This window comes from Taurulus bubalis, assembly GCF_910589615.1.
Source record: "Taurulus bubalis genome assembly, chromosome: 8".
NCBI classification, from domain to species: Eukaryota; Metazoa; Chordata; class Actinopteri; order Perciformes; family Cottidae; genus Taurulus; species Taurulus bubalis.
In genome coordinates this window covers 9833490-9856111 of record NC_136596.1, presented here as the reverse complement: position 1 = coordinate 9856111, position 22622 = coordinate 9833490, and the positions used below count along the sequence as shown (strand labels likewise).

At 41.8% G+C, this 22622-nt stretch overlaps 1 protein-coding gene across 4 annotated transcripts in view; it reads right to left on the bottom strand.

Moving 5' to 3' along the window:
• ank1a (ankyrin 1, erythrocytic a) overlaps nt 1-22622 on the bottom strand; it is a gene marked incomplete at its 5' end in the record, with an annotated part of 76985 nt that overhangs the window by 5888 nt on the left and 48475 nt on the right. For 2 of the 4 annotated variants that reach the window (XM_079221963.1, XM_079221964.1), the window contains 36 exons: nt 4981-5133; nt 5323-5454; nt 5759-5833; nt 6061-6145; nt 6244-6363; nt 6502-6630; nt 6717-6945; nt 7088-7184; nt 7408-7612; nt 9640-9851; nt 10094-10248; nt 10340-10564; nt 10645-10760; nt 11780-11858; nt 12060-12156; nt 14131-14151; nt 14319-14391; nt 14529-14621; nt 14710-14808; nt 15574-15672; nt 16696-16794; nt 16937-17134; nt 17233-17331; nt 17436-17534; nt 17655-17852; nt 18172-18270; nt 18390-18488; nt 18617-18715; nt 18811-19008; nt 19277-19375; nt 19480-19578; nt 19670-19768; nt 20012-20197; nt 20387-20485; nt 20770-20868; nt 21457-21555. In XM_079221963.1, coding sequence (XP_079078089.1) covers nt 4981-5133; nt 5323-5454; nt 5759-5833; nt 6061-6145; nt 6244-6363; nt 6502-6630; nt 6717-6945; nt 7088-7184; nt 7408-7612; nt 9640-9851; nt 10094-10248; nt 10340-10564; nt 10645-10760; nt 11780-11858; nt 12060-12156; nt 14131-14151; nt 14319-14391; nt 14529-14621; nt 14710-14808; nt 15574-15672; nt 16696-16794; nt 16937-17134; nt 17233-17331; nt 17436-17534; nt 17655-17852; nt 18172-18270; nt 18390-18488; nt 18617-18715; nt 18811-19008; nt 19277-19375; nt 19480-19578; nt 19670-19768; nt 20012-20197; nt 20387-20485; nt 20770-20868; nt 21457-21555 — 4462 coding nt within the window. Of the gene's footprint in view, nt 1-4980; nt 5134-5322; nt 5455-5758; nt 5834-6060; nt 6146-6243; nt 6364-6501; nt 6631-6716; nt 6946-7087; nt 7185-7407; nt 7613-9639; nt 9852-10093; nt 10249-10339; nt 10565-10644; nt 10761-11779; nt 11859-12035; nt 12157-14130; nt 14152-14318; nt 14392-14528; nt 14622-14709; nt 14809-15573; nt 15673-16695; nt 16795-16936; nt 17135-17232; nt 17332-17435; nt 17535-17654; nt 17853-18171; nt 18271-18389; nt 18489-18616; nt 18716-18810; nt 19009-19276; nt 19376-19479; nt 19579-19669; nt 19769-20011; nt 20198-20386; nt 20486-20769; nt 20869-21456; nt 21556-22622 lie in introns of all 4 variants that reach the window. The other 2 variants (XM_079221961.1, XM_079221962.1) reach the window with 2 other exon arrangements.

The following is a 22622-nucleotide window of genomic DNA, read 5'->3' as shown; positions in this document are numbered from 1 at the left end:
CAGGCAGGTTAATATCATTGTCAGGCTGGATAGCATGCACGCAGGCAATCTCATTCTCTCCTCACACACAAGTGCGCACACACGCGCACACAAACACACACTCATTGCACACAGCGGCTTGCTTTCTCATTGACACATATATTTATTATAATGCAGTCAATATAAGACAGCAATATAAACATATAGTACTGCTGATATTTATGCAAACACATATACAGTAGACTTGGTTTTTCCTCCTGTTGTGAAAGTCACATGGTTGCTGTCTCCAACATAGATTTGAATGAATATTTTACGTGCAATTATATAAGTGAGTGAAACTGCACAATGTTAATGTGCTGTGGACTCAGGTCACTCCTTCAACTGTCTTGAAAACCCTTTGTAACAATATATTTTTGTAAAGGCAGACCTGGCATGATAGAGCACAATGTCATGGCAGCAGGAATGTTTTTTTAATTGAGATAATTACTTTATATTACACAAAAAGAAAGACAATTACATTGCAAAGAATGCACTTTTACTGTACATATCATGTGCCTTGTATCCATCTTGATCATTCAGAATTAATTACTAGATGAACAACTACCATGGAAATTAGGTGAATGGTTTATGTAAAACCATCAATGAATGGCAATGTAGGTAAAACAAAGTGTGAGTGGTTCTATGACTGTCACTTGTTATCACAAAGTACATTCCCCAGAGGATGAAATAGGAGATGTAATGCAGGGCATACAGTATGTAGATAAGAGCAAGAAGAGGAGGCGGTTCACCTTCTACATGAGAGAGAGAGAGAGAGAGAGAGAGAGAGAGAGAGAGAGAGAGAGAGACGGTGTGTGTGTATCCTGTATATTGATGAGGAAGCTGTGCAGAGCTGCAGGACGTAACTTGATTCATGGTTGGCAGTGCTGCTGTTGAGTACTGCTGAGAGTGCAGGATATATTTGTGACACCGAGCGGCCAGAAGGACCTGTCCTACTTTCTGCTTTTTCTCTCAGCTGCTGTTGGTTGTTTATAGAAAATAGCAATCATACATATATATATATATATATATATATATATATATATATATATATATATATATATATATATATATATATATATATATTTGCTTTGTCTTATGAAGTTAAAAGAGTCTAAAAAAGTATTTGACATCCATTGTTGATGAAATATCTTTTTGTCCTACTGAGTTAAGAGTTTCAACTCGAATTTAGGGGTCCTTTGACTTCCTTTCAAATGCTGTATTAACAAATCAGAGTACTATAAGCTGCAGCAAAAACATTTGTAGGTTTAATAATAGCATTCAAATCTAATAACAAGCTCTTAATTTAACTGAAATCAACGTGTTTCTTCAAATAAGCCTTTATATTCTCTATATAATGTAGAAGACAAAGTCTGTTTTGAAGTAAGTACTTGCACACATTTATCTTGCAAGTAAATGAGGTGCAGGATCAGGTGTGTATTGAAAATATGGTGGAAGTCTGTGTGTTTATGAAATGTACAATAGCAAGACCTGAACTCGCTTATTGTTTTATGAGTAATTTTTTTGTGGCACTACACAAACTACACCATGAGAGTGTGTTGTTTGCCATAAATTATATAATGAAATTATTTCTCAGCCCTCTCTCTTCATCTTAAAAGATAAGGCTTTGATGGTGAAAGAAAGAGAAAATAAAAACATAAAAGGAATGTGGAAGTGAAATATTAAAATGATTGCTTAGCCCCGCTGATTGGAAAAGACACAAATACAGAAAAACAAAGCAGTGAAGATCACATAAAATACGTGTAAAGGAAATATACTAACTTTGCCCATCATAAACACTGATACACTGTTCAAATGTATATGGAGGACACAACACACTTACGATATACAACTTAAAAATCACATAAAGACGCTCACACTGATACACTCACACATACATTAAACAATACGCAGAATTACAAGGTACAATATCAAATTGACCCTCGTACAACACTCACAAAGACATTACAATATATATTTACATTAAATAAGACGGACAGTCTACATAGAATCAGTGACATACAAAACAACCACAACATTCATACATGAACAGAGCAGACGCAAGTCACAGTTCACAAAAAAAGGTTTGTGGCCTTTTTTACCCCCCTTGGGACAGATCACAGAGGAGGAAGAGACAGACTGTAGATCCATTCTCAGTATGCATGCCATGCAAGAAGACGTCTGTTGGTTAAGCAGCATTAAGGGCCAATGCAGCGTTTGAGTCGTCATCTCCAACTAGCCAGTGCTACTCCTGCCCCTCATCTCAGTGTCTCCATGCAAACACAGGGGGAGATGAGCGATGATAGTCAGCCTCATGCACATGCAGACAGGCAGGAGGGCAGGGAAAGAAGGGATGGGAAAAAGAGAAAAGAAGAGCAGCAAGAGAGGAAGAGGAATATAAAATAGGGTGATGGTCACAGACAGAAACAGCGAGAGAGAGCGAGGGTCACCTCCCCCCTCCCAGTGGGTGCTGAGAACATAGTCTGTGTGAGGGGTATCGGTCACAGAGCGGACACGTAAAAAGGTGGGGTTTTCAAGAGCACAAAAAAAAAGAAAATGCACGACTAGTCGCAAAAATAAAAATAAAAAATAGATAAAAGATAAAGATGTGGGTCAGAGGTCAACATGAAGTTGGCATGAGGTCAGAATTCGGAGAGGAGTGAGAAGGAGGAAGAGTAGGACGGCTAGGCTGCAGATGACATGTCCAGAGAAACACAGAGAGAGGGACAGATTCACAGGGAATGAAAACAGGGCTCCCAAAAGGACATTCAACATTAGCCCTAAAGAGACTCAAACTAGTCCCCATGCAGCCACAGGCAGAGAGAATTTAAATTTCCTCTTACAAATGTCTCAAACAAGAGGTTCTATCGATCATGGTCTACTGTATTTACTATCTCTCCTAACCTAGAAAGGATCTGAGCAAACCTTGGAAATGTGCTGACCTACAATAGAGGTGCACTGGCACTATGAAGGAAGACGCATAAGTACAATCCTACAGACATTGTTCTGACAAAAAGAGGGGAAGACAGGTAGCGACAGAAAGAGATAGAGTGAAGCCTGCAGTACAACTGATTCCTCTACTTTATGGGAATATTCTGCCAGCTTGTTTTGTAAAAGACTATTTCAACAATAATGATAATTAGTGGACTGAACCTGGCGTAAAGGAAAAGGCTAATTTGCTTTTGCTGCAGAAGCTTAGTTGAGAAGCAACTCTCATATTTATACAGTAAATATGAAGCTACTGCTAGCAGCCGCTTAGCTTAGCTTAGCATAAAGACTGAAAACAGCTAGCCTGGCTCCATCAAAAGTTAAAACAGCACCTCTTAAGTACACAGATGAACACAGTGACTTGCCAGGAAACCCCCTGACTCTCCAGTATAAAAACAGCTAGACTGGACAGATACAGGCAAGCTGCTTCTGCCTGTTTACAGTCATAATGCTAAACTAAGCTAACCAGCTGCTAGCGGGAGCAGTAGCTATATTTACTTTACAGACATGACAGTGGTATCGATCGTCTTGCAAGACAGCAAATGTGCATATTTCTGAAAATGTCAAACTATAACATAAATTAATCTGTGAACAAGGAACTATTTGGAATTAATAAATAAATCTAATGCACAAGGAAATTGAAAAATAAATGTATGTATATTGTCCTTCACTGTCTACCGCAATATTAATTTTAAAGATGAGGCCTGATGGTTAGTTTCAGTTTAACTGCCCATTTGGTTTATTTACTCATTTTATTTATTTACTGCCAAAAAAGTCAGTTCTGGTCCACCTCTTGGTCACTGTGCCTTTAGAACGTACTTAATCTGGATAGTAAATCATAATCCTTTGGAAACCCGCCGCTGCAGAAGACACAATATTCAGGTATTCAAAGTGCCACCACGTTTTTATGCAGAACGTCAAAGCAGGAACGGCCTTTGGGAGGCAGGTAGCCAGACAGATAGACAGACAAGACAGATATATGGTTATCAGATTCACTGCAGCTGTGATCTGAACATCTCCCTTTTCACCCTTTGACCCTCATGGTCGTATCTCTATGCATTGTTACATCTCTGAGTATTGCTCCAGTTTTCACAGAATAGGACCTGTCATCTGTCAGACTGACTCATCGTCTGCACTGGATACAGAGGAGAAGCCAGTCCAGTAAGATGGGGAGCTCACCAGTCCAGAGGTGAAAATGGAGTCAATAAGATGTAGGGTATGCATGTGTGAAGGAAACCATGAGGAAAAGGAGTAAAAGACTGAGGACTGACAATTAGTAAGGAAGTCAGTTAAGCTAGGTTATACTTATAGTATGATCTACGAGGACTGATCATGTATGACGATATGTTGTTTTATAGACAAAATATCACTCTAAAATGTAGTCCCTCGAAATATTTAATGGGCGGAAAACTTTTAATGTAGTCAAATATGAACTAATCTAATTATTTGACATGAGAACACAAATAAAAACAATGACAACAATAATAACTAATAAAATTAGTCCAATTGATGATGGGATACTTTACTCATATCTATGTGGAGTGTTTTGCTCGAAGGCTATTCAGTAATGGGATGCTTGAAAACTAATGATTCATCATTTAAATCATACTTTTTTTGTATACTTCACTTTACTTCCCATTACATTGAATGAATACACAGAGAAATGAACGTGTAACCAAAAGCACTACACAGGTTGTTGCACAGTAGGAGTGTCCTGAGTCCCTCTGCATGTTGCCTGGGTAAAATCCTGCAAAGGTTTGACGTTTGTGGCACCTTTCATACACAACAGCATCACGGCGGAATAAACAATAAAGATATGGGAACAACAGAAAGAATTCAGAGGGAAACACACTTCACTTTGCCTTCAGCAGATTTTACAGAGCGAGTAGGAATGTTTATTGGAAAGAGGGCTCAGGGTCAAGGCAAAAGGGACATGGGGAAAGGGCTGCATTGTGCGAGTTTGGGTAGGGAACTTACCATTGGTCATACCAGGGGAGTCGTTGTCTCTATCGCTTCGACGGCGGGTGAAATCGCGGGCGCCTTGTCTGGCCGGCTGAGGTGGCTGGCCCTCCAACATGTTGACTATGTCCATACGGTCAATACTTTTCAGAGCTGCGTACAAGCTCTCCACTGCAGAGAAGACGTGTGAAGGAGAGACACAAGCAGACAAGGAAAAAGAGAAGGAGGGGAAGGGGGTTCCCAGGACAAACAGCAAAACCATTACAACAACAATCTGACTTTAATTGGGTTAAAGAGATGTAAATAAAGACATGAGGGGATGAAAGAAATCCACAGCAATCTCAGATCTCTTTTACTCACTCTTGGCCCTCTTGCCCTCTCGGGTGGCCCACAGGTTGAGCAGCGCAGAGCTCTGCTCCAGCAGCGAGTTAGGATTCTCCACACGGATCTTATTGATGTCATCCACACTGAGCTGAAGCTCACGTGCCAACTCTGTGTAGAAAATGAGAAGGCGAAGATCACGGAAGTGAAGGGGATATTCACATAATTTCACCTGTTTCATGCTATTAGAGTGGACACACTCCTGAAATGAGGCTCTGCTTCACAGCTCTGTCCAAACGTAGCAGAACAAACAGCTATGGCTCTTGGCAGGAAAACACAAAATAATTAGTTTCATTGGCTTGTTGCCATGCTCGACCTTAATCAGCAGAGAGCTAAGCAAGCTTGTCAGACATAAGGTAAACACGGATGGTTCACAACAAATAAAAACAGATTCAGTATATTCTTGTTCACTCACCAGCCCAGCTCAGTCCCAACTGTTCTGCAATCACAGCCATCTTCAGCTCCGTCCTCTCCATGGCACTCATTGATGCTGCACAAACCAGAAGAAAACTGATATTAAACATCTGATCCTGTTAAATGTAAAGATTATCCCTGCACTGCAATGCTTATTGATGCTGTATATGGAATACAACTGTAGATGAAGTAAAATGGGGGAAAACACTGAATTGCTATCACACTGTGCCTTATATTACTATACCATCACAAGACAATAAGCAGCTACAATGATTTACAAGTGGGAGAGTGAGAGCCTCATACCCATAGCAGGTTCATTTAGGGCGCTGTATCTTTCTCTCAAAGCCAGCGGGGTCAGAGTTCGTCTGCGGTCTTCACTCCCAGCAATCTGCCAGTCGCAAGCAAACAACACTTAAGTCTGCCATATCAGGGTAAATGACTATAATGAAATACACTACATGTGTCATGTAGCTTCGAGAGCTTTACCTTTATACATGGAGGCATGGTGATGTTGAGGTTACAGAGCACATGTTGGCTGTCCTCATATTTGGTGGACTTGCGTAGGAAAGACAGAAATCCAGTGTGGTCTTTACTACTGTCTCTCACCTTAAACACACAGACACAAGGGCAGCAATGAAGACACATACATATGTAGGTTGGAGACAGAGCTGGTGCAGTAACAAGTGTTTGAAAAATAAAATAAAACTGAAGAAATATCTGTAAGAGAAAGACCAACGGTAATACCTTAACAGAGACAGGAAGTCGGTTATCTCTGAAGGCCTGGAAGCTGAAGCAGCGAGGCTGCTGGGTGGCCTTCCTCACGGGTAACAGATTCCCTGAACACTCTAGGTGAAGCGGCATTCCCTCCATCACCTGCAAGATAAGACACAGGCATTAGCCAACGCTGCACTAGAATTTTACTACATTAGTAAGATGCACTGCCCTTGTCTCTGACTGACCTCTATGTCTCTGCTGCGAGCCACCTCTGTGAAGTTCTCATGCTGTTCCAGGGTTTTATCCATCTTATCATCGGTCATGCAGTAGCAGCGCAGCCGGCCCTCACGCAGCTCATTCATCTTTGCAAACACCACAAACTTGGCCATGTAGGGTACAGCTGACAGCTCTCTGTAGAGCAGGTTGGCAAAGGAGACGGCCTCAGCTGTACGAGGACAGTCTGCGAGCCAGAATCTGAGAGGAAGCAATAACATGTAATCACAGTATTGAACATAAATCAGTCTAGCTGCTTGCTATACTGATGTTAGATGGTTAAATCGTACAATAAACTTAATAGTATGACGTCGTATATGTACATGTTGCAAAGTGAGCTTACCGTGCTGAAACATTGGTTGTGAAACTGGCACTGTCTTTAGCATACACAAGCTTGGTGGTGCCAGTAATGTCTTCCCATTGGGCTGGGGCTGTACCGCCTGGAAATAATAAAAGATGAGAAAGGGCAAACTAGTTAATCTGGCTTTAGACGAGATCATAAAGAAGTATCACAGTGACAGAATTTTTACAATATAAGAATAAATACGTTTTACATCCAACTATGGCACTGACATCTTTCATCCTCGTCATAGAAGTACTGCTCCAGTCGACACAAACGCACAAACACTTACTCACCACCCACACAACTCCCAGTAGCAGTACCTATGACAGAGCAAAGCAGACGCAGACTGGTAGTGTCGCCCTCCCCAGAGTCTCGGGGGCTGTCTCTCCAGGAGGGAGGCAGGGGCATACGCAGGCCGATGGGCCGGTGAAATTTGCGCCGCCGAGGCTCCACAGTGACCACGGGGCTAAAGTTTGCCTGGTTACCCAGCAGCTTTGCAACAAGCTCATCTGGGACTGGCTGAGCCTAAGGTTAAAAGTAAATGATGGAGAGAGAGAGGGTACGTAACACGGACACAGGTGTGATGATATGGTAGAAAAAAGGATAATTAGACAAATGAGAGAAACGTATGAACAGGCAATGGAGATACAAAAAGGATTGCAGGATTGCAGGTAGAATGAGACAATGGAAGATGGATGATGGGGCATTGGATGAGGAAAAAGGGTAAAAGAAAGGACAACCAAATAGGGAAAAATTAAAAGTGAAGAGAAAGGGAGAGAGAAGTCCATAGTAAATAAAATAGCTCATGGTTTAAATAACACATTTGAAAAGACAATTGCAGCACAAAACTGGTAGGACTTAATAACTTTATTTAAAAATGTAACAATGTGTGTTAACATGAAGCTTTTACAATCATTATTACAAAAAGAAAAAAGGCACTGTGGTTTTTCACAAAGCCATTCATGACATGATTACTACAGCAACATTTGCGATAAATAGATATGTTCCTAAAAATATGTTAATAAAAAATGATATCCATATCCTATTTTGTGTACATTCAGTTACATTCACTATTTTCATTTTAGAGGTTACAAGACATATTTAGCTTATCATAAATTCATTCATGCGTCTGAAGAACAGCTGCTGAACCAAAACACGCAGCACAAGGTCCTTTCATACTGTATCTACCCTTCATTTTGGTTTACTGAAACATACTCTGACATTAGAATTACACGTTTCCATCTGATAATCAAGATTAATAAATTGCTGGCCTACACATTCATAAATGATTTACAATTAGAATTGAAATGGTGTTAATACAATCCATACACTGGAAAACAGATATGTGTATATTAAAAAAAAAGTGTCAAAATGAAATCACATGCAAATATAGCCTTGAAATCCCAAGTCAGCATTTCTGAGAAAATGGTGCACATTTATATAACAAACATATCCACTGCAAATAATTATGAAGGAAGAAAAGATGTCATTTATTGTACTTTTTGTTTTGCAACCATTTGGAAACTGAGATTGGTATTATTGTGGCCAAAATAAATCCAATGGATTAAACAGGCCTCTGTAAATGCCAATTTCACATTTTGAAGGTCCTTTCTTTTCCACAACTACAAAAGCACAACATTAAAGTCTCCAATCTCCTGAGATAAGCGCTGCTGGGATTTGAACCCAGGATCTCCTGTTGTAATCTTTGTATTGTAATTTGCAATTTAACCATATAAAAAAAGACCACACCCAAATGTTCTGATTTTGATCTTACAGCTAAATGAAACGGTATCATTAATTCCTTGATTTGATGTTTCATTTTTAAACAGGATATTTAGGCAGGACATTATACAGTGAGGACTAAATCATAAGTGGATGCTTATGAAAGTGTTTTATTTTTTTACTGGATAATTGAGCCTGGTATAGTCAGCTAAAAAGTTTCTCTTGTCTTTGGTGTGAATGTTTGATGAAAGGTGTAGCCGTACACACAAAAGGGGGTTAAAAGCTTGAACAAACATAAGGTGATTAAGGTTAAAAGGTTTGAAGATCAGGTGCTTAACTGTCACCCCTTTTTATGCAGGACAACACTCCAATTCATCAAAAAAGAAGATTACCACATTTTCCAGACGTCCATGATACCAAAACCACAGTCTTTCCTGGTTATTGTGCAAGAATGCAGAATAATTCCTATTAAGCAGTGTTTAACTTAGTGTACTTAAAGACCAATTGAATGAGTTAATATAGTAAATACAGGGTTTGCCAGTGATGTAAATACATTAGTGAGAAAGACATCAAGATAAAACAAACAATAACATATTAGCACTAAATGAGCAGTCCATAGTTGTATAAAGGTGTCAAGTGCATGCACTAAGTGAAATAAAAAGGTCCTTTAAAAATGAAAATAAACAGACAAAAGAAAAATAAATTGTGCTGATATGCTCGGGTCATTCCAGAATCAATCAAAGTACATTGAACATGCTTTTTGTCAGGCAACACAGGCATTAACGATTCTGTCTTTCTTCTCCTTCCTTCTCCTCATCGTCCCATCTCACCTGCAGTCCCAGGCGAACTCGTTTGGTGACTGCCGTCTCAGGAAACGTGGCCTGGACCAATGGCACCAGTTTACTTGTCAGCGAACCCCCTTCTGGTCCAATCAGGTCGCTCTCTTGCTGGACCCGCGATACAACAGCAAAGTAAAGAGGGAAGTCGGTGGAGATGATGCGACGGATTCGCTTCTTCACAAGCTCCTCTTGACTTTCTAATTCTGAGGAGAAAAGAGGGGGTTAAACCAGGATTGGCCAGGAGTCCATGCTAATTGAGGTATTGGTAACCTGATTTGTTGAGGTCCTGACCAATGGACTATCCTGACTACTCGAGGTCAGTGCCTAACCTTAACCAATTGTCTCTGCCTCAACCAGCTACGCAGGGTGGGTCTTGCCAAGAAAAGCAGTTGGATTCAGAGGAATGTATGAATGTCAGCGAGCGATAAAGCATTTAAACTCTCACCCTCATCCATCCCGTTGAGGATCGTTTCTAGCACCTCGTCTCCATAGCGATTGCGATGCTCTTTCCAGACTGAGCCATTCTCGCTCCTCAGCACCACAAGCTCCCGGTCACCACGACCCAGAGCAGCAAAGTGGGGGATTTCCACTATCACCGGTCTGTCACACATCACACATGGAATTAAACATTAACAAATGACCATTATGTACTAAAAATCTTGACATTTTCCAGGTTCAGTTGCTTCCTCACCCCAGAAACTGCATCCCGGCTGGCCCCAGGGAGATGATTCTGCTGGCCAGCCCCTCTCCCTCTACCAGCGGAGGGGGGCTGGTCAGCTTGGCCGGCTTCACCAGGCGGCAGGTGATGCGGGTTGGAGCCGCACAGGTCCGTGGAGGTATGATGACACGTAAACCGTTATGCCTGCTGCCTCGCATTGAGCCGCCTCGAGCATCTACCATGAAACTGACCAGGAACCTGTTATTGGACAAATGTTGTCTTTAGTTGTCAGATCAGATAATAAATCGAGATTCAGTGAAATAAAATGTTTTGCTGACCCTGTGTGTATGGGACTGGCAACTGGGCTGACATTGTCTGACGTCTCAGTCGCTGGGCTGCTGGGGATCAATGAGTCCTCATCATATTCTTTGGGCAGTGGAAGGGGAGTGTGCTGCTATAACAGACCAAAAGACAAATTGTTCATGACATTCACAAAAGAACTGTTTAGCTAAATGTTTATGTGTTACTTACACCATCAACTGTTAAATGGAGATGATTTCGAGAGGGCTATGATGACGGCTTATGCTGTATGTGCTCATTTTTAAAGTGCTATTTTTATAGTAGATATGGAGATGGTACATTATTAACCTTCAAAAGACCTTTGAGCAGGGATTGTCATTTACATTATCATGTTACAGAAAGGGTGGAGCTACAATAACTGCATCATCTTGAAGTTTTAATCAAAACCGTATGTTAAGTCAAAGTCCATGATACACAACCCTTCATAGTGCATTTTGAGTAAAAAACTCGACCCTTAACTCAAAGTTCATTTTCTATAATTATTTTCTGAGCTTGCAACTGCATCTCACAGACTTCAGCAGCCGATGGAGGCTGCTCAGATGTCTTGGAGATCGTAGCAAATCTATTTAGATGAGGAAGGTGACTTTGATGAACCTTAGGACCTTGGGCAAAAGGGGCACTCCACCAATTTGAGTCTTTTCATCTTAGGCTTCGAGGCTGCAAACTTATACCAGAAACCATGCGTCACAAACTGGTTAAGTTTGTAAGATGTAAGCAGATACCCGTTAAGGAAGGCCTGATGAGAGACAGGATGAAGTTGCATTATAGGAAATGAAGGATCCTGTGTTTTTGTAGTTTGGCGATGCTAGGGACTAACAGTCTTTTCTTTAATATCAGTTTCAGTAAAAAATATATTTAAATATTTTCTGACGTAGAACTGAACAGAAAGTGTAACTTATTTACAATATTGTTACAAAATTGAGTCTGGAGTTTACTGAAGGAAAGGGCAAGATGAAGCATTGAAAATATTCCAAATATAGCCTTTCTTTTTAGGTGTCTATAATATGTTTTGATGCTGCCCATGTCCACAGCAGTACATTGCTTTGCTCTTATGCCGGTACTCATGTCAGTTTCTCCAAACTGGGGGCATGCTGCTCTGCAAAGTAACAATACCTGATCCATCTCGTGTTCTTTCAGGATAATGGTCTCCGGAGAGACTCTGGGGATCCTGGGAATGGCTGGCGAGTAATTTCTGTTGTATAAAAAGTGAAAACACAAGTCAGATGAAGACATTTCTTTACATCTCCTCCCAAGTGCTCATCCCTGGTGTTTAGTGGGTGTCTATGGTGCATCCCCCTCTATCCATCAAACTATTAGCTTGTGACTACCAGCTTGGCTCTCTGCTGTTTCCCCGCCCAGCCCCCCTTACGCTGTGCCCAGCCCTCTCTCGTACTCCAGTGATTTCTTGGGGGAGAGGAAATCGTCATCATGGTCTTTCATGTCATCCATCTTCATGTACCTGGCCCCTTCCGTCCCCAAGAGCTCCTCTCCTTCAGAGAACACATGGCAAAGAGAGCGAACAGACCGTGGTCAGGTTGGTGAAACAGCACAAGAGAAAGAGAGAAAGAAGAAAACAAGATTGTTAACCAGTGGTTAGAAGGGCTCGACATTAAGAGAAGGCTCTGTGATTCAGGCGTTAGACTGGTGAGATGAGACGATAGTGACGATGCTCTGTACATTCATCTTCCTACCACTAATGACTGGCAAAAAAAATTATGCAGGCCCTTGAACTAACACCAGTAACACTTAAAAATGAGATATGAAGAAAGAATCAATACAGCAGGTCACTGTGATCAGCTGAAGTCACAGGCAGTTTTCATTAAGAGCCACTAAAACATTACTACAAGGACACCAAACTACAAATGTAGCTTTCTAAAAAGCATAAACTCTCAGTTGGAGACAACAGCATTATAGATATGCACAGTGCACCTTCTCTGGGGAGAGCACGCATCAGCATCATCTCATTCCAAAAATGTCTAGTGAATAAACAGCTTTTGAACTGGAAGATTTGGACATTCACGGTCTCAGAGAGCAATGTAGGATTTGCTCTTGAATGCAAACACAGAGATAATCAGAACAGCATCATTCAGCCCACTGCAACACACAGTGATCAAAGTACAAGCTGTACTCCTTTAAAAGAACAATATATCTTCATGTGAGCAGGAAAAACACACGGTTATTTTCAGGAATTCACCAGAACCGAGTGTCCCGTGTGTATTAATTGTGACCTCAGCTCGTGTGAGTGGGCGTTCTGTCAGCAGTGATGTGGTAGGTGTCATGACACTATGTTTAACTCTGTGACTGCATTTCTCACAGCTTCACAATACTCTCCGTCGTTATGAAGTGTTACGGGCGAGTGCATCAGATAACCAGCCGAAATCCTTTCACCATTTCTGAAATGAGATGTTTCTTTAAGATGGCGTCTCGTGACAATCTGTAGTTGAATTATTGGGGGACTAAAAATAACAAAAACATAATGTTGGTTGTATAGTCAGACATTAAGTTAAACCTGCAACACATGTTTTTTTGGGGCAGAAGCAAGCTGTGAGCAAAAATATCATTCAATGTTGAACTTGTTGACTAACAACCAGGAAATACAGAGCAAATATATAATTGTCATGTCTCTGTCCTGATGGATGATCCTAAAAATGTCAGCTCTTTATTTGGTCTTTATCTGAAACAGCTGCCTGTTGCTGCTGAAACGCTATGAGAGCGGTGAGAGTGAACCAAAAAAAACAAAGTTGCGGACAGCAAAACCAAAACAATTAGCTAAAAGCCTACAAGCAACTCCTTTCAGATAGATCACATGATCAAACATGTTGAGTATAGACACATTCAACAACATTATTTTTAAACCTCCCTACTAACAAATACAGGGGATATAGCAAGGAAACAAAAATGACGCGGTACACCACAATGGAGAAAGATTAAAATGCAGACACAAATGAGAACATATACATTTCAAAGCGATGAGAGCGTGACTCAAATATTAACTGCTAACGCTCAGAAAAAGATTTCAAATATTTTATTAAAGTTATCCTTTTTTTTATATAAGGAATAATGGATCCGATACCCATATATATATATATATATATATATATATATATATATATATATATATATATATATATATATATATATATATGTAGGCGACAACTGTAACTGCCAACATAACATGGAGGGGAAAAACAACCTGGGGAGTTAGAGAATGTGAATGTTATTGAAGGGACACATCCAGGTTACAGACATGGGTGCTATGGGTGCATGCCAATGAGAAACCAGAGCCACCATCACAGTGAGCGCCACTACAGAGGGAACAAGAGAGAGAGAGAGAGAGAGAGAGAGAGAGAGAGAGAGAGAGAGGCAGAGAAGTAAAGATTGAGAGAGTGAGCTTGAAATGGAGCCACACACTTTAGTACAACCACCTATGAATGCCGCACGAAGAAAGAAAGAGACATTCATACCTAATGTTAGCTGTGCAATTCCTAAAAAAGGGCAAAAGGAGTTGGAAGAAATGAATATTTATGTAACGAGTTTAAACATCAGAAAATCAGCCTCATAAACAGGAAGTCATGTTTAGATAACATCAACATAGTTGACCAAACATTGTTTCCGACTGTTTTATATGATTAAAAACAATTCCCTTCTCTACCTTCATCCTCAGATACGTCCAGTATTTCATCCACTGTTTCTGGGAAACTCATGCGATGCTTCTCAGTGGTTGTCTGCACAGAAGGAACAGGGGGGAAAAAATTAAAGATACAACAGTGAGTTTAAACTTCTTATTTCCATGTGATGAGCATGCACACGTATTGTCAGAGTTGTATCCCAAAGGTCAGAGTAGCTTTTCTAAACTTCTCACCATGGAAACTGTCTCCTCAGTGACGAGCTTCAGGACGTCAATCACAGAGATATAGCCCAACCTCTTAGCAATGGACAGAGCTGAAGAACCAGTCTACCAGACAGAAAAGAGCAGCTTGATCAGATCTCAAAACAAAACTTTGTCAATCATTTTGAAGGAGGCAAGGCGAGTTCATGCTCACCGTTGTTGTCTCGTTGGGCTGAGCTCCGTGCTTCAGCAGCAGTGTCACGATGTCTGTGTGTCCCTGCTGGGCCGCCTGGTGCAGAGGAGTGTAACCAAGCTGGAAGAGATATCACAGGTTTTCTTCCTTTTGAAAGTTACATCAAAGATACATCTGAAAAAGCATCTTTTATATGAATCATTCCTGAATTAGAGAGCAAGCATCACAACAAGCCAACTGCATATTATGAAGTTCATTATTATGTCAGTACAAGGGAAAAGTGTCATCTGAAACTATTACAATTATTATTTGAACATTCTATACAATAGGTTAATCATTTAAGTCAATACGAGTGTATATCCACTGGTTCCTGCTTCACAAATACCTATTTGGTGTTTTTCTCAGTCTTCAATGATAATAAAGTGAATATCTTAAAGTTTTGCACTCACAAAACAAGCAATTTGAATATGTCAGCTCTGGGTACTTGTGATGGAAATGTTTTATTATTTTCTGACATTTTAATAGACTTAAAACTAAACCAAGAAAACAATCGGCTGATTAATCAATGATGAAGATAATTCTGATTTACTGCCCTCCATCTAACCTTACTCAGTCGACTTTAAACACATGTGTGCATATATCATAATAGGAGTATAAATACTGCATCTCACATTACACTTTAGTCGGGTTAAATGCTCTGACTCCAATCAATCATTACTAAGGGCTTTCGCCCAGGAGATCCCTGCAACGATGTGCCTTTAACTGTGTAATGTGCTGTAATTGTATTTCCTGATGAATGAGTCAGAGACAGGAGACACACTGTAACTGTGTGACTCATGAACAGACTAATTGTAGTTGTCTCCAGAACCAGAGGGAGGCACTCACCCTTGTTTTGCTGTTGACATCGGCCTGTTGCTGCACAACAAACTTAACCATCTTGATGTTGCCATAGTGACACGCCACATGGAGAGGTGTGTAACCCATCTGACGGTGAGAGAGAAAAAGTAAAAATGTTTCAGTACAGATCCAGACGCATAACTTTAGTGGCTTAATGACCTTTTAATTGGAATACATTATGCAGATTTGATTTGATCCTATTACGGGTTGAATGGTTCATGAATATGACATTAAATAATGCTTCAAATCAACGCAGTGGAATCATTTTTTATTTGTACCACTGCCTGCAGTCTGCAATTTAGAAATTAACGAGAGAGGATGCAGTTATGTCTTGTGCACAGGATAGGAACGATAACAATAATGTCAATAATAACACCTTAATATGATGATACATTCCAGTATAAGAGCCCCACAACCAGTGGTGGAAAAAAACTAAGTGCATTTACTCAAGTACTTTGCTTAAGTAAGATTTTAAGGTACTTGAACTTTACTTGAGTGATTTTGTTTTTTGCTACTCCAATACATTTCGGAAGGAAATATCGTACTTTTTATAGTTACTTTTCAGATTCAGAAAAATAATACAAAATAGAATCAACAAATACAATATGATGTATTATTATGGATAAAGATAAGACTTTATTGATCTGTGGTAAAATTCACAAGCTACCCGGCAGTTTATACTATCTGAGTACTTCTTCTACCAACGGCCACAACAAATGCTGCCACCCACGTAACGCCTAAACTGTTCTATTCTTGTCAAGACTGTGTCAAAAAGGAGTTAAACTTTGGTTTGTGGTGCTGAAGTACTCACCACATTATTTATTCTACACATAAATGAAACCCTACAAACAATTTTTTGCACACACAACTACATGTCAAAATACTGTTGTAGAGCTCTCAGCCCTCGAGGTCTAAGGGGTCTGAACCCCTCAAAGGTCGACCACGTACTGATGGTGCTGTAACCCTCTGCTACGATAACATCCGACTATTTATGCTGAAGCACTTAGACACTATCAGCCTTGGCTCAAAGTAGATGGCACAAGTCTCTTCTACACGGGTAAGGCTTTGATAACCATGCAACAGTTTGCCATGAGACTGAAAAGGTCTTACCCGCGTGGCAGCGTAAACCGAAGCCCCTTGCTTCACCAAGATATCTGCGATGCCAACGTGTCCTTCCTGTCCGACCAGATGCAGTGGGGTTAATCCACTCTAGGGGCCACCAGATTCAGAAGAAAACAGTCAAACACAGAACAAATCAAGCCCAAGTTACATCATTTTTTTTAAGATTAAATGGACCAAAAAAAGGTCCTGCCGCATGTTAGTCATCTTTAATCTTCTATGTGTTTCTTGCCTTGTTTCCAAGGTTGACGTTGGCCTGTTTGGAGATGAGCAGGGAGACCATGTCGGGCCTTCCTTCCTGCGAGGCCAGGTGGAGAGGTGTGACTCCCTGCAGTGACTCAGCATTGGCTGAAGCTCCGTACTGCAGCAGGCTGTTAGCCACCTCCACCTGGTTCTGCTTGGATGCTATGTGGAGGGCGGTGTAGCCATTCTGGAGAACAGACATGAGTTGTGGTTATATAGATGATACTGGGCCATTCAGCATGAATTATGTGCAGACTTGTGTGTCTCTCTTTTCTTTTTACTTACCCTGGCTGCACTATGCGGAGATCCGCCCTTGCTAACTAGCAAGTTGACAACATCCAGGTTGTTGTGATGTACAGCAACGTGCAGTGGAGTCAGACCATTCTGCGAAAACACAATCCAAAGTTTCTCAGACTGTGGAAGGTCAAACAATTCTGTATTCATCTTTTGACTCTTTCTTCCATACAAGCCATTTATGTTTCTCTTACCTTCCCCGCAGCATTAGCATTGGCTCCTCTCTCCAACAAAAGCTCTGCGACGTCCACCTTGCCGTACTTGGAGGCTACATGAAGCGGAGTGAAGCCTTTCTACAGAGGCACCAACGAAGAAGTGGACAAAAATATTAGGTTGCGTAACACGTTTATTTGTGTTGACAGTTATAAGGCAGCCAAACTTTTCGCAAGGAAGGGTAAGCAGGCAAGTGTTACCTTCGTCATCTTGGTCTGCTGAGCCTCCATGTCCAGGAGGATGCGTACGGTTTGTGCGTGACCTTCCCGAGCAGCGATGTGTAGGGGTGTGTGGCCTGCTGTGGTGGTGGAGTTGGGGTTGGCTTTGTGCTCCAGCAGCAGCTTCACTAGCTCCTTGTGGCCCATCCGAGAGGCACAATGCAGAGGTGTTTGGTCATCCTGGACAACAAATGATACAATATCAAGTACTGCAAATTCCAGCAGTAAAATGCCTTCTCTAGTGTCTTAATCATTCTGTTTTCATTTCTCAGCATCTTCACTTTGATCTGAACTTGTTACATTAACTGTAAAAGGAAGCTGTGGTGTGTAGGAGGGAAATTAGCATGTGAAAGCTCTGCCGGGAATTAGATACTGAACCAACTTTCTAAATGAATGCTTACTATTTATCAATTTAAGAGCATTTAATCATACGAGTATTTAATCATATGAGAAATCTTAACGCATGATATGTGGATTGTGCTATATGTGAATTCTCTACCTTAGCTTTAGCGTCCACAGGGGCTGCGTTCTGCAGTAAAAACTCTGCCACCTCATAGTGTCCTGCCCGAGACGCCATATGAAGAGGAGTCTCCACCTTCTACTCATGCAGAGAAGGACACAGCGCCCACTCAGATTCTTTACTATTACAACAACATCATCAATGCAGAGGTTAGTTGGTTATCTGCACTGCTCTTCAAATTTCAGCAGGAAACTCACCACATTGGAGGCGCTGGGGGAAGCTCCTTTCTGCAGCAGCATCTTCACAATGTTGAGACGACCCATAAACGATGCCACATGCAAAGGAGTCAGGCCGGACTATTCAGAAGAGGAAAATAATATTACAAATGGTATTGTATGTCAATCATTAATTACATTTCAAAAAATGTCAAATCCCATATAAGCTGTGAGCTGTTATTGTCAACCCCTCTTGCCAATTATCTCACCTCAGTCACTGCCTCTATTGATGCAGAGTGTTTAAGCAGGAGATCCATCACACGCATGTGGTTCTTTTTACAAGCAATATGCAAAGGAGTAAAGCCATTCTGTAGTAAAAAAGGAATGATTAGCATTACTACAAAGATTAAAAGGAACTTGTCCTTGTCTGGATTGATCAATTGACTGTGTGCTTTTCACTGACCAATGCCCGAGAGTTGGGTTTGGCCCCTTTGTCCAGTAGTACTTTGGCCATGCGTTGGTGCCCACAGTGTGCTGCCACGTGCAGAGGGGTGAGGTGGTCCAGTGTCATATCATCTATCTCTGCGTTGTACTGTAGAAGCTGCTTCACACAGTCCATGTGGTCCCCTTGTGCTGACATGTGGATTGGAGACAGGCCATTCTGCACACAAAAAAGGAGAAAAGAAAACTTGTTGACTCGCTCATCCCTTGTAAAACAGGAAGCAACTTGTTGTGAAAACAAACAATTGAAGCAAGAAGCAGCAGCAAGAGGGATCTATGGCTGTGTTTCACTTTCATTTACTTATTTAATTTTAGAGTACAAAATAAATAGTACAAAGCAACTCAGTGATTTGCATTCATTACCAAACCAGATGGCGTTCAGTTCATTTCTAAGAAGTGACAGATCTGCTTCTATCCATGTGGGTTACCTTGGTCTTTGCCTGGATGGGGGCTCCATGGTCCAGCAGGATCTCTATAATCCTGACATGACCATTTCTGGCTGCACAGTGCAGAGGAGTCAGCTCATCCTGGAGAGAGATGATTGTTAATGATTTAGTTAATGATGCATCAAATTAGAATCAGGGAAGGAATCAAAGATTTTATGAAACCGAAGGATGGATGTCTGCTGCACCTTGGTCTTGGCATCAATCTGAGCCCCTCTGTCCAGCAGGAGTCGGACCATGATCACATTCCCCCGTCTGGCTGCAATGTGCAGAGGAGTGATGCCGTTCTGCAGAGACAAACAGCTGCACTTAGATGGGCAGATACGAGGACATCAGACAGCAAGGACAGAGATTAACCTTCCATCAATTATTCCCTACCTTTGGGGTGAAGTTGACATTGGCTCCTCTATTGAGCAGCAGTTGAGCCACATTCAAGTTTTCATAGTGTGCAGCAATGTGGAGGGGTGTGAATCCAGTCTGCAGGGATACGTCAGTGTAAGTACATGTCACTCTCATTACCTTTACATTTTACAAACACAAATACTGAGGACACCCAACACAGATGTCCATACCTCTTGTACATGTACTGCACATGTGTGTAATCATATCTGCAGCCATACCCCCCCCCCCCCCACCCTTCACCCCCCCCCCCCCCCCCCCCCCACACACACACACACCCCACACACACACCCCCACACCCACACACCCACCCACACACACCTTGCTGAGTACATCAGGATTGGGGTCATTCTGCAGAAGCACTGCGGCAGTGCGTGTATCGTCGTTGCGTGCTGAAATGTGCAGAGCAGGTAGGCGGACCTTTCCCTTGGTGCCATAGTTGATGAGCAAGGCTACGACATTCTCATGTCCCTGTTGAAGAGCCACGGCGAGAGGAGTGAATCCATCCTGCAGCACACAGGAGAGAGTTAGAAGACTGGTTGACTAATGGAGAGGAAATGGGAGAGGTTAAAGAGAGAGGCTTATGAGAACGAAACAGAATGGAAACACAGCGCTGTCTGGATCAGCAATGATGGGTGTGAGCAATTTGGGAGATTACTCTTTGAAAATATCTTTCAGTTCCTGAGTCCTTAGTACCTCAGTTGGAAGGCTCTGATTGGCTCCGTTCTCCAGAAGAAACTTCACAACCTCTAGATGGTTTTCTTGTGCGGCCATGTAGAGTGGAGTGAAACCCTTCTGTCTCCGAAAGACGCGGAATAGACACACACACACACACACACACACACACACACACACACACACACACACATACACACACAAACACCCAGCAGCGGCACAAAGAAAGACAGGAAGACGGTCACAGTCAGATGCAAGCGCAAGCATGTACACCAAAATACAGATATATAGAGACAAAGACACTTATTAACAGATGGAATTGCAATAGTTACTACAATGGTTTTACAGTAAAGTTGACATTATAAGTCCTGAGGAGCAGTAGTGAGAGCAGCACTGAGTCTCACCTGGGACTGAGCGTTGACATCGGCCCCGTAGTTAACCAGCTCTGCAACCACCTGCTCCTGCCCTGCCAGGGCTGCAATGTGCAGGGCCGTGTTCCCTTTCTGTTTAAGACAGATACATGAGAACAAGAGTACACAGTCATAACGAGCACCAACACAGATTATAGGTGAGATCCCACATGTGTATTCAAAGTGCATGCTTATGTCTCGAGATGTTAGGTTTCATATGCAGACGGATGTTTCATGTTGGATTCTGGAGATCTCTATGAATTGTTCCTTATTAGCATGTGTTTAACCCGTCAAACAAGTATAAGTTCATTTTCGACATTTTTGGGAAATCCACTTATTTGCTTTCCGGTGGAGGGGCAGATTAGAAAATGAATACCACTCATGTCTGTACACTCAATCGAAGCTACAGCTAGCAGACTTACTTTAGCATAAAGACTGGAAAGAGGAGGAAGACCGCTAGCCTAGCTCAGTCCAAAGGCATCACAATCCACCTCCCATCACCTCTAAAACTCACTACTCTACGTCATATCACATTATGCTTCTACTGGGCTCATGAGCGGGACTAGTTCTGAACATGTGCGTGTGAAAACCCCTCCAAGTGAATTCAAAGGCCAGGTGACTTTTTACCCTAGTGATTTCAGAGCATATAAAAAGATGGGACTTTTTCACAGGGGATTTTACCTTTGTGGTGGTCTCCAGTACGATGCCATTGTGGAGTAGCTCCAGCACCATTTTAACATGGCCTTCTTTCGAGGCCAGGTGCAGACCGTTGAGCCCATTCTGAGTGAAAGAGCAGAGTAGACCTCATACTGAAGGGTCCTAAACTAACTGTGAACACAGATATTTCCTCATCTAAGATATAACCACACATATACACACAAACACATGTAGGCCATGCCAACTGAAACAACTGTTGTTGTTTTTTATCACAGTGACTGAAGCACTCACAAACCAAAGCAAGCAAATACTTACACTGAACACCACACATGCAGTACTCTCAGAATCAAAAGGGTCATTAGCGAAAACAATATCTACAGGAATGAAAATCCAGATGTGAACATTTTCATTTGATTAATGATGGTGAGAGGAGGAGGAGGAGGACGGGAGGGGGATGGCAGGCCGCTGGTCTCGTGGCTGGGAAGAATACGAGCCGTGTGGGATAGGTCTGACCTCACACAGCCTTCCTTCAGCCGCACAGGACATGTGAGGTTGGACCTTTCACACACCACTGATATTATTCCTCTGAGTTGGGAGACCACAGCACACCATCACTCTACTGCAGACAGAGGAGAGAGGGTGGGGAGGGAGGAAGGCAAAAAGCCATAAAAAAAAGGGAGGAGGGTTAAAAAACTGCATACGAAGGACAGAGGAGAGAGGAGAAGTTGTTAGGTTGAGAGGGATAGAAGAGGAGGTAAAACACAAGACGGGGAGAGCAGGAGTGAGGCAGTGTGCTGGTGAGAGGTATCCACTCAGACAAGGAAACACAGCTGTCACAGTCAAGCCTCCAGCTGGCCAGACTCCCATCTGACTGTACATATCAGGAAACAAACACGCAGCCAGAACAACGACGCTCTCACCACCCACCGGGGTTTAAGTGAAAATCTACAACTCTTTAAAAATAACTCATGTCACTCTGTATCATTGGATAAACTTTGAAGGTAAATACAGTGACCCTGTTTTACAATACAGTAGATTCACCTGAGGCCGGTGTTAATAATAAATAGAAGACTCTGAATAAATATAAGTGGCTGTAGCCATCATTAGGCGTCTACATTATTACTACATTGAGCCCCGACAACATTAAAGCCACTATGTGTAACATTTGCAGCCATCTGATGGTAGCATAA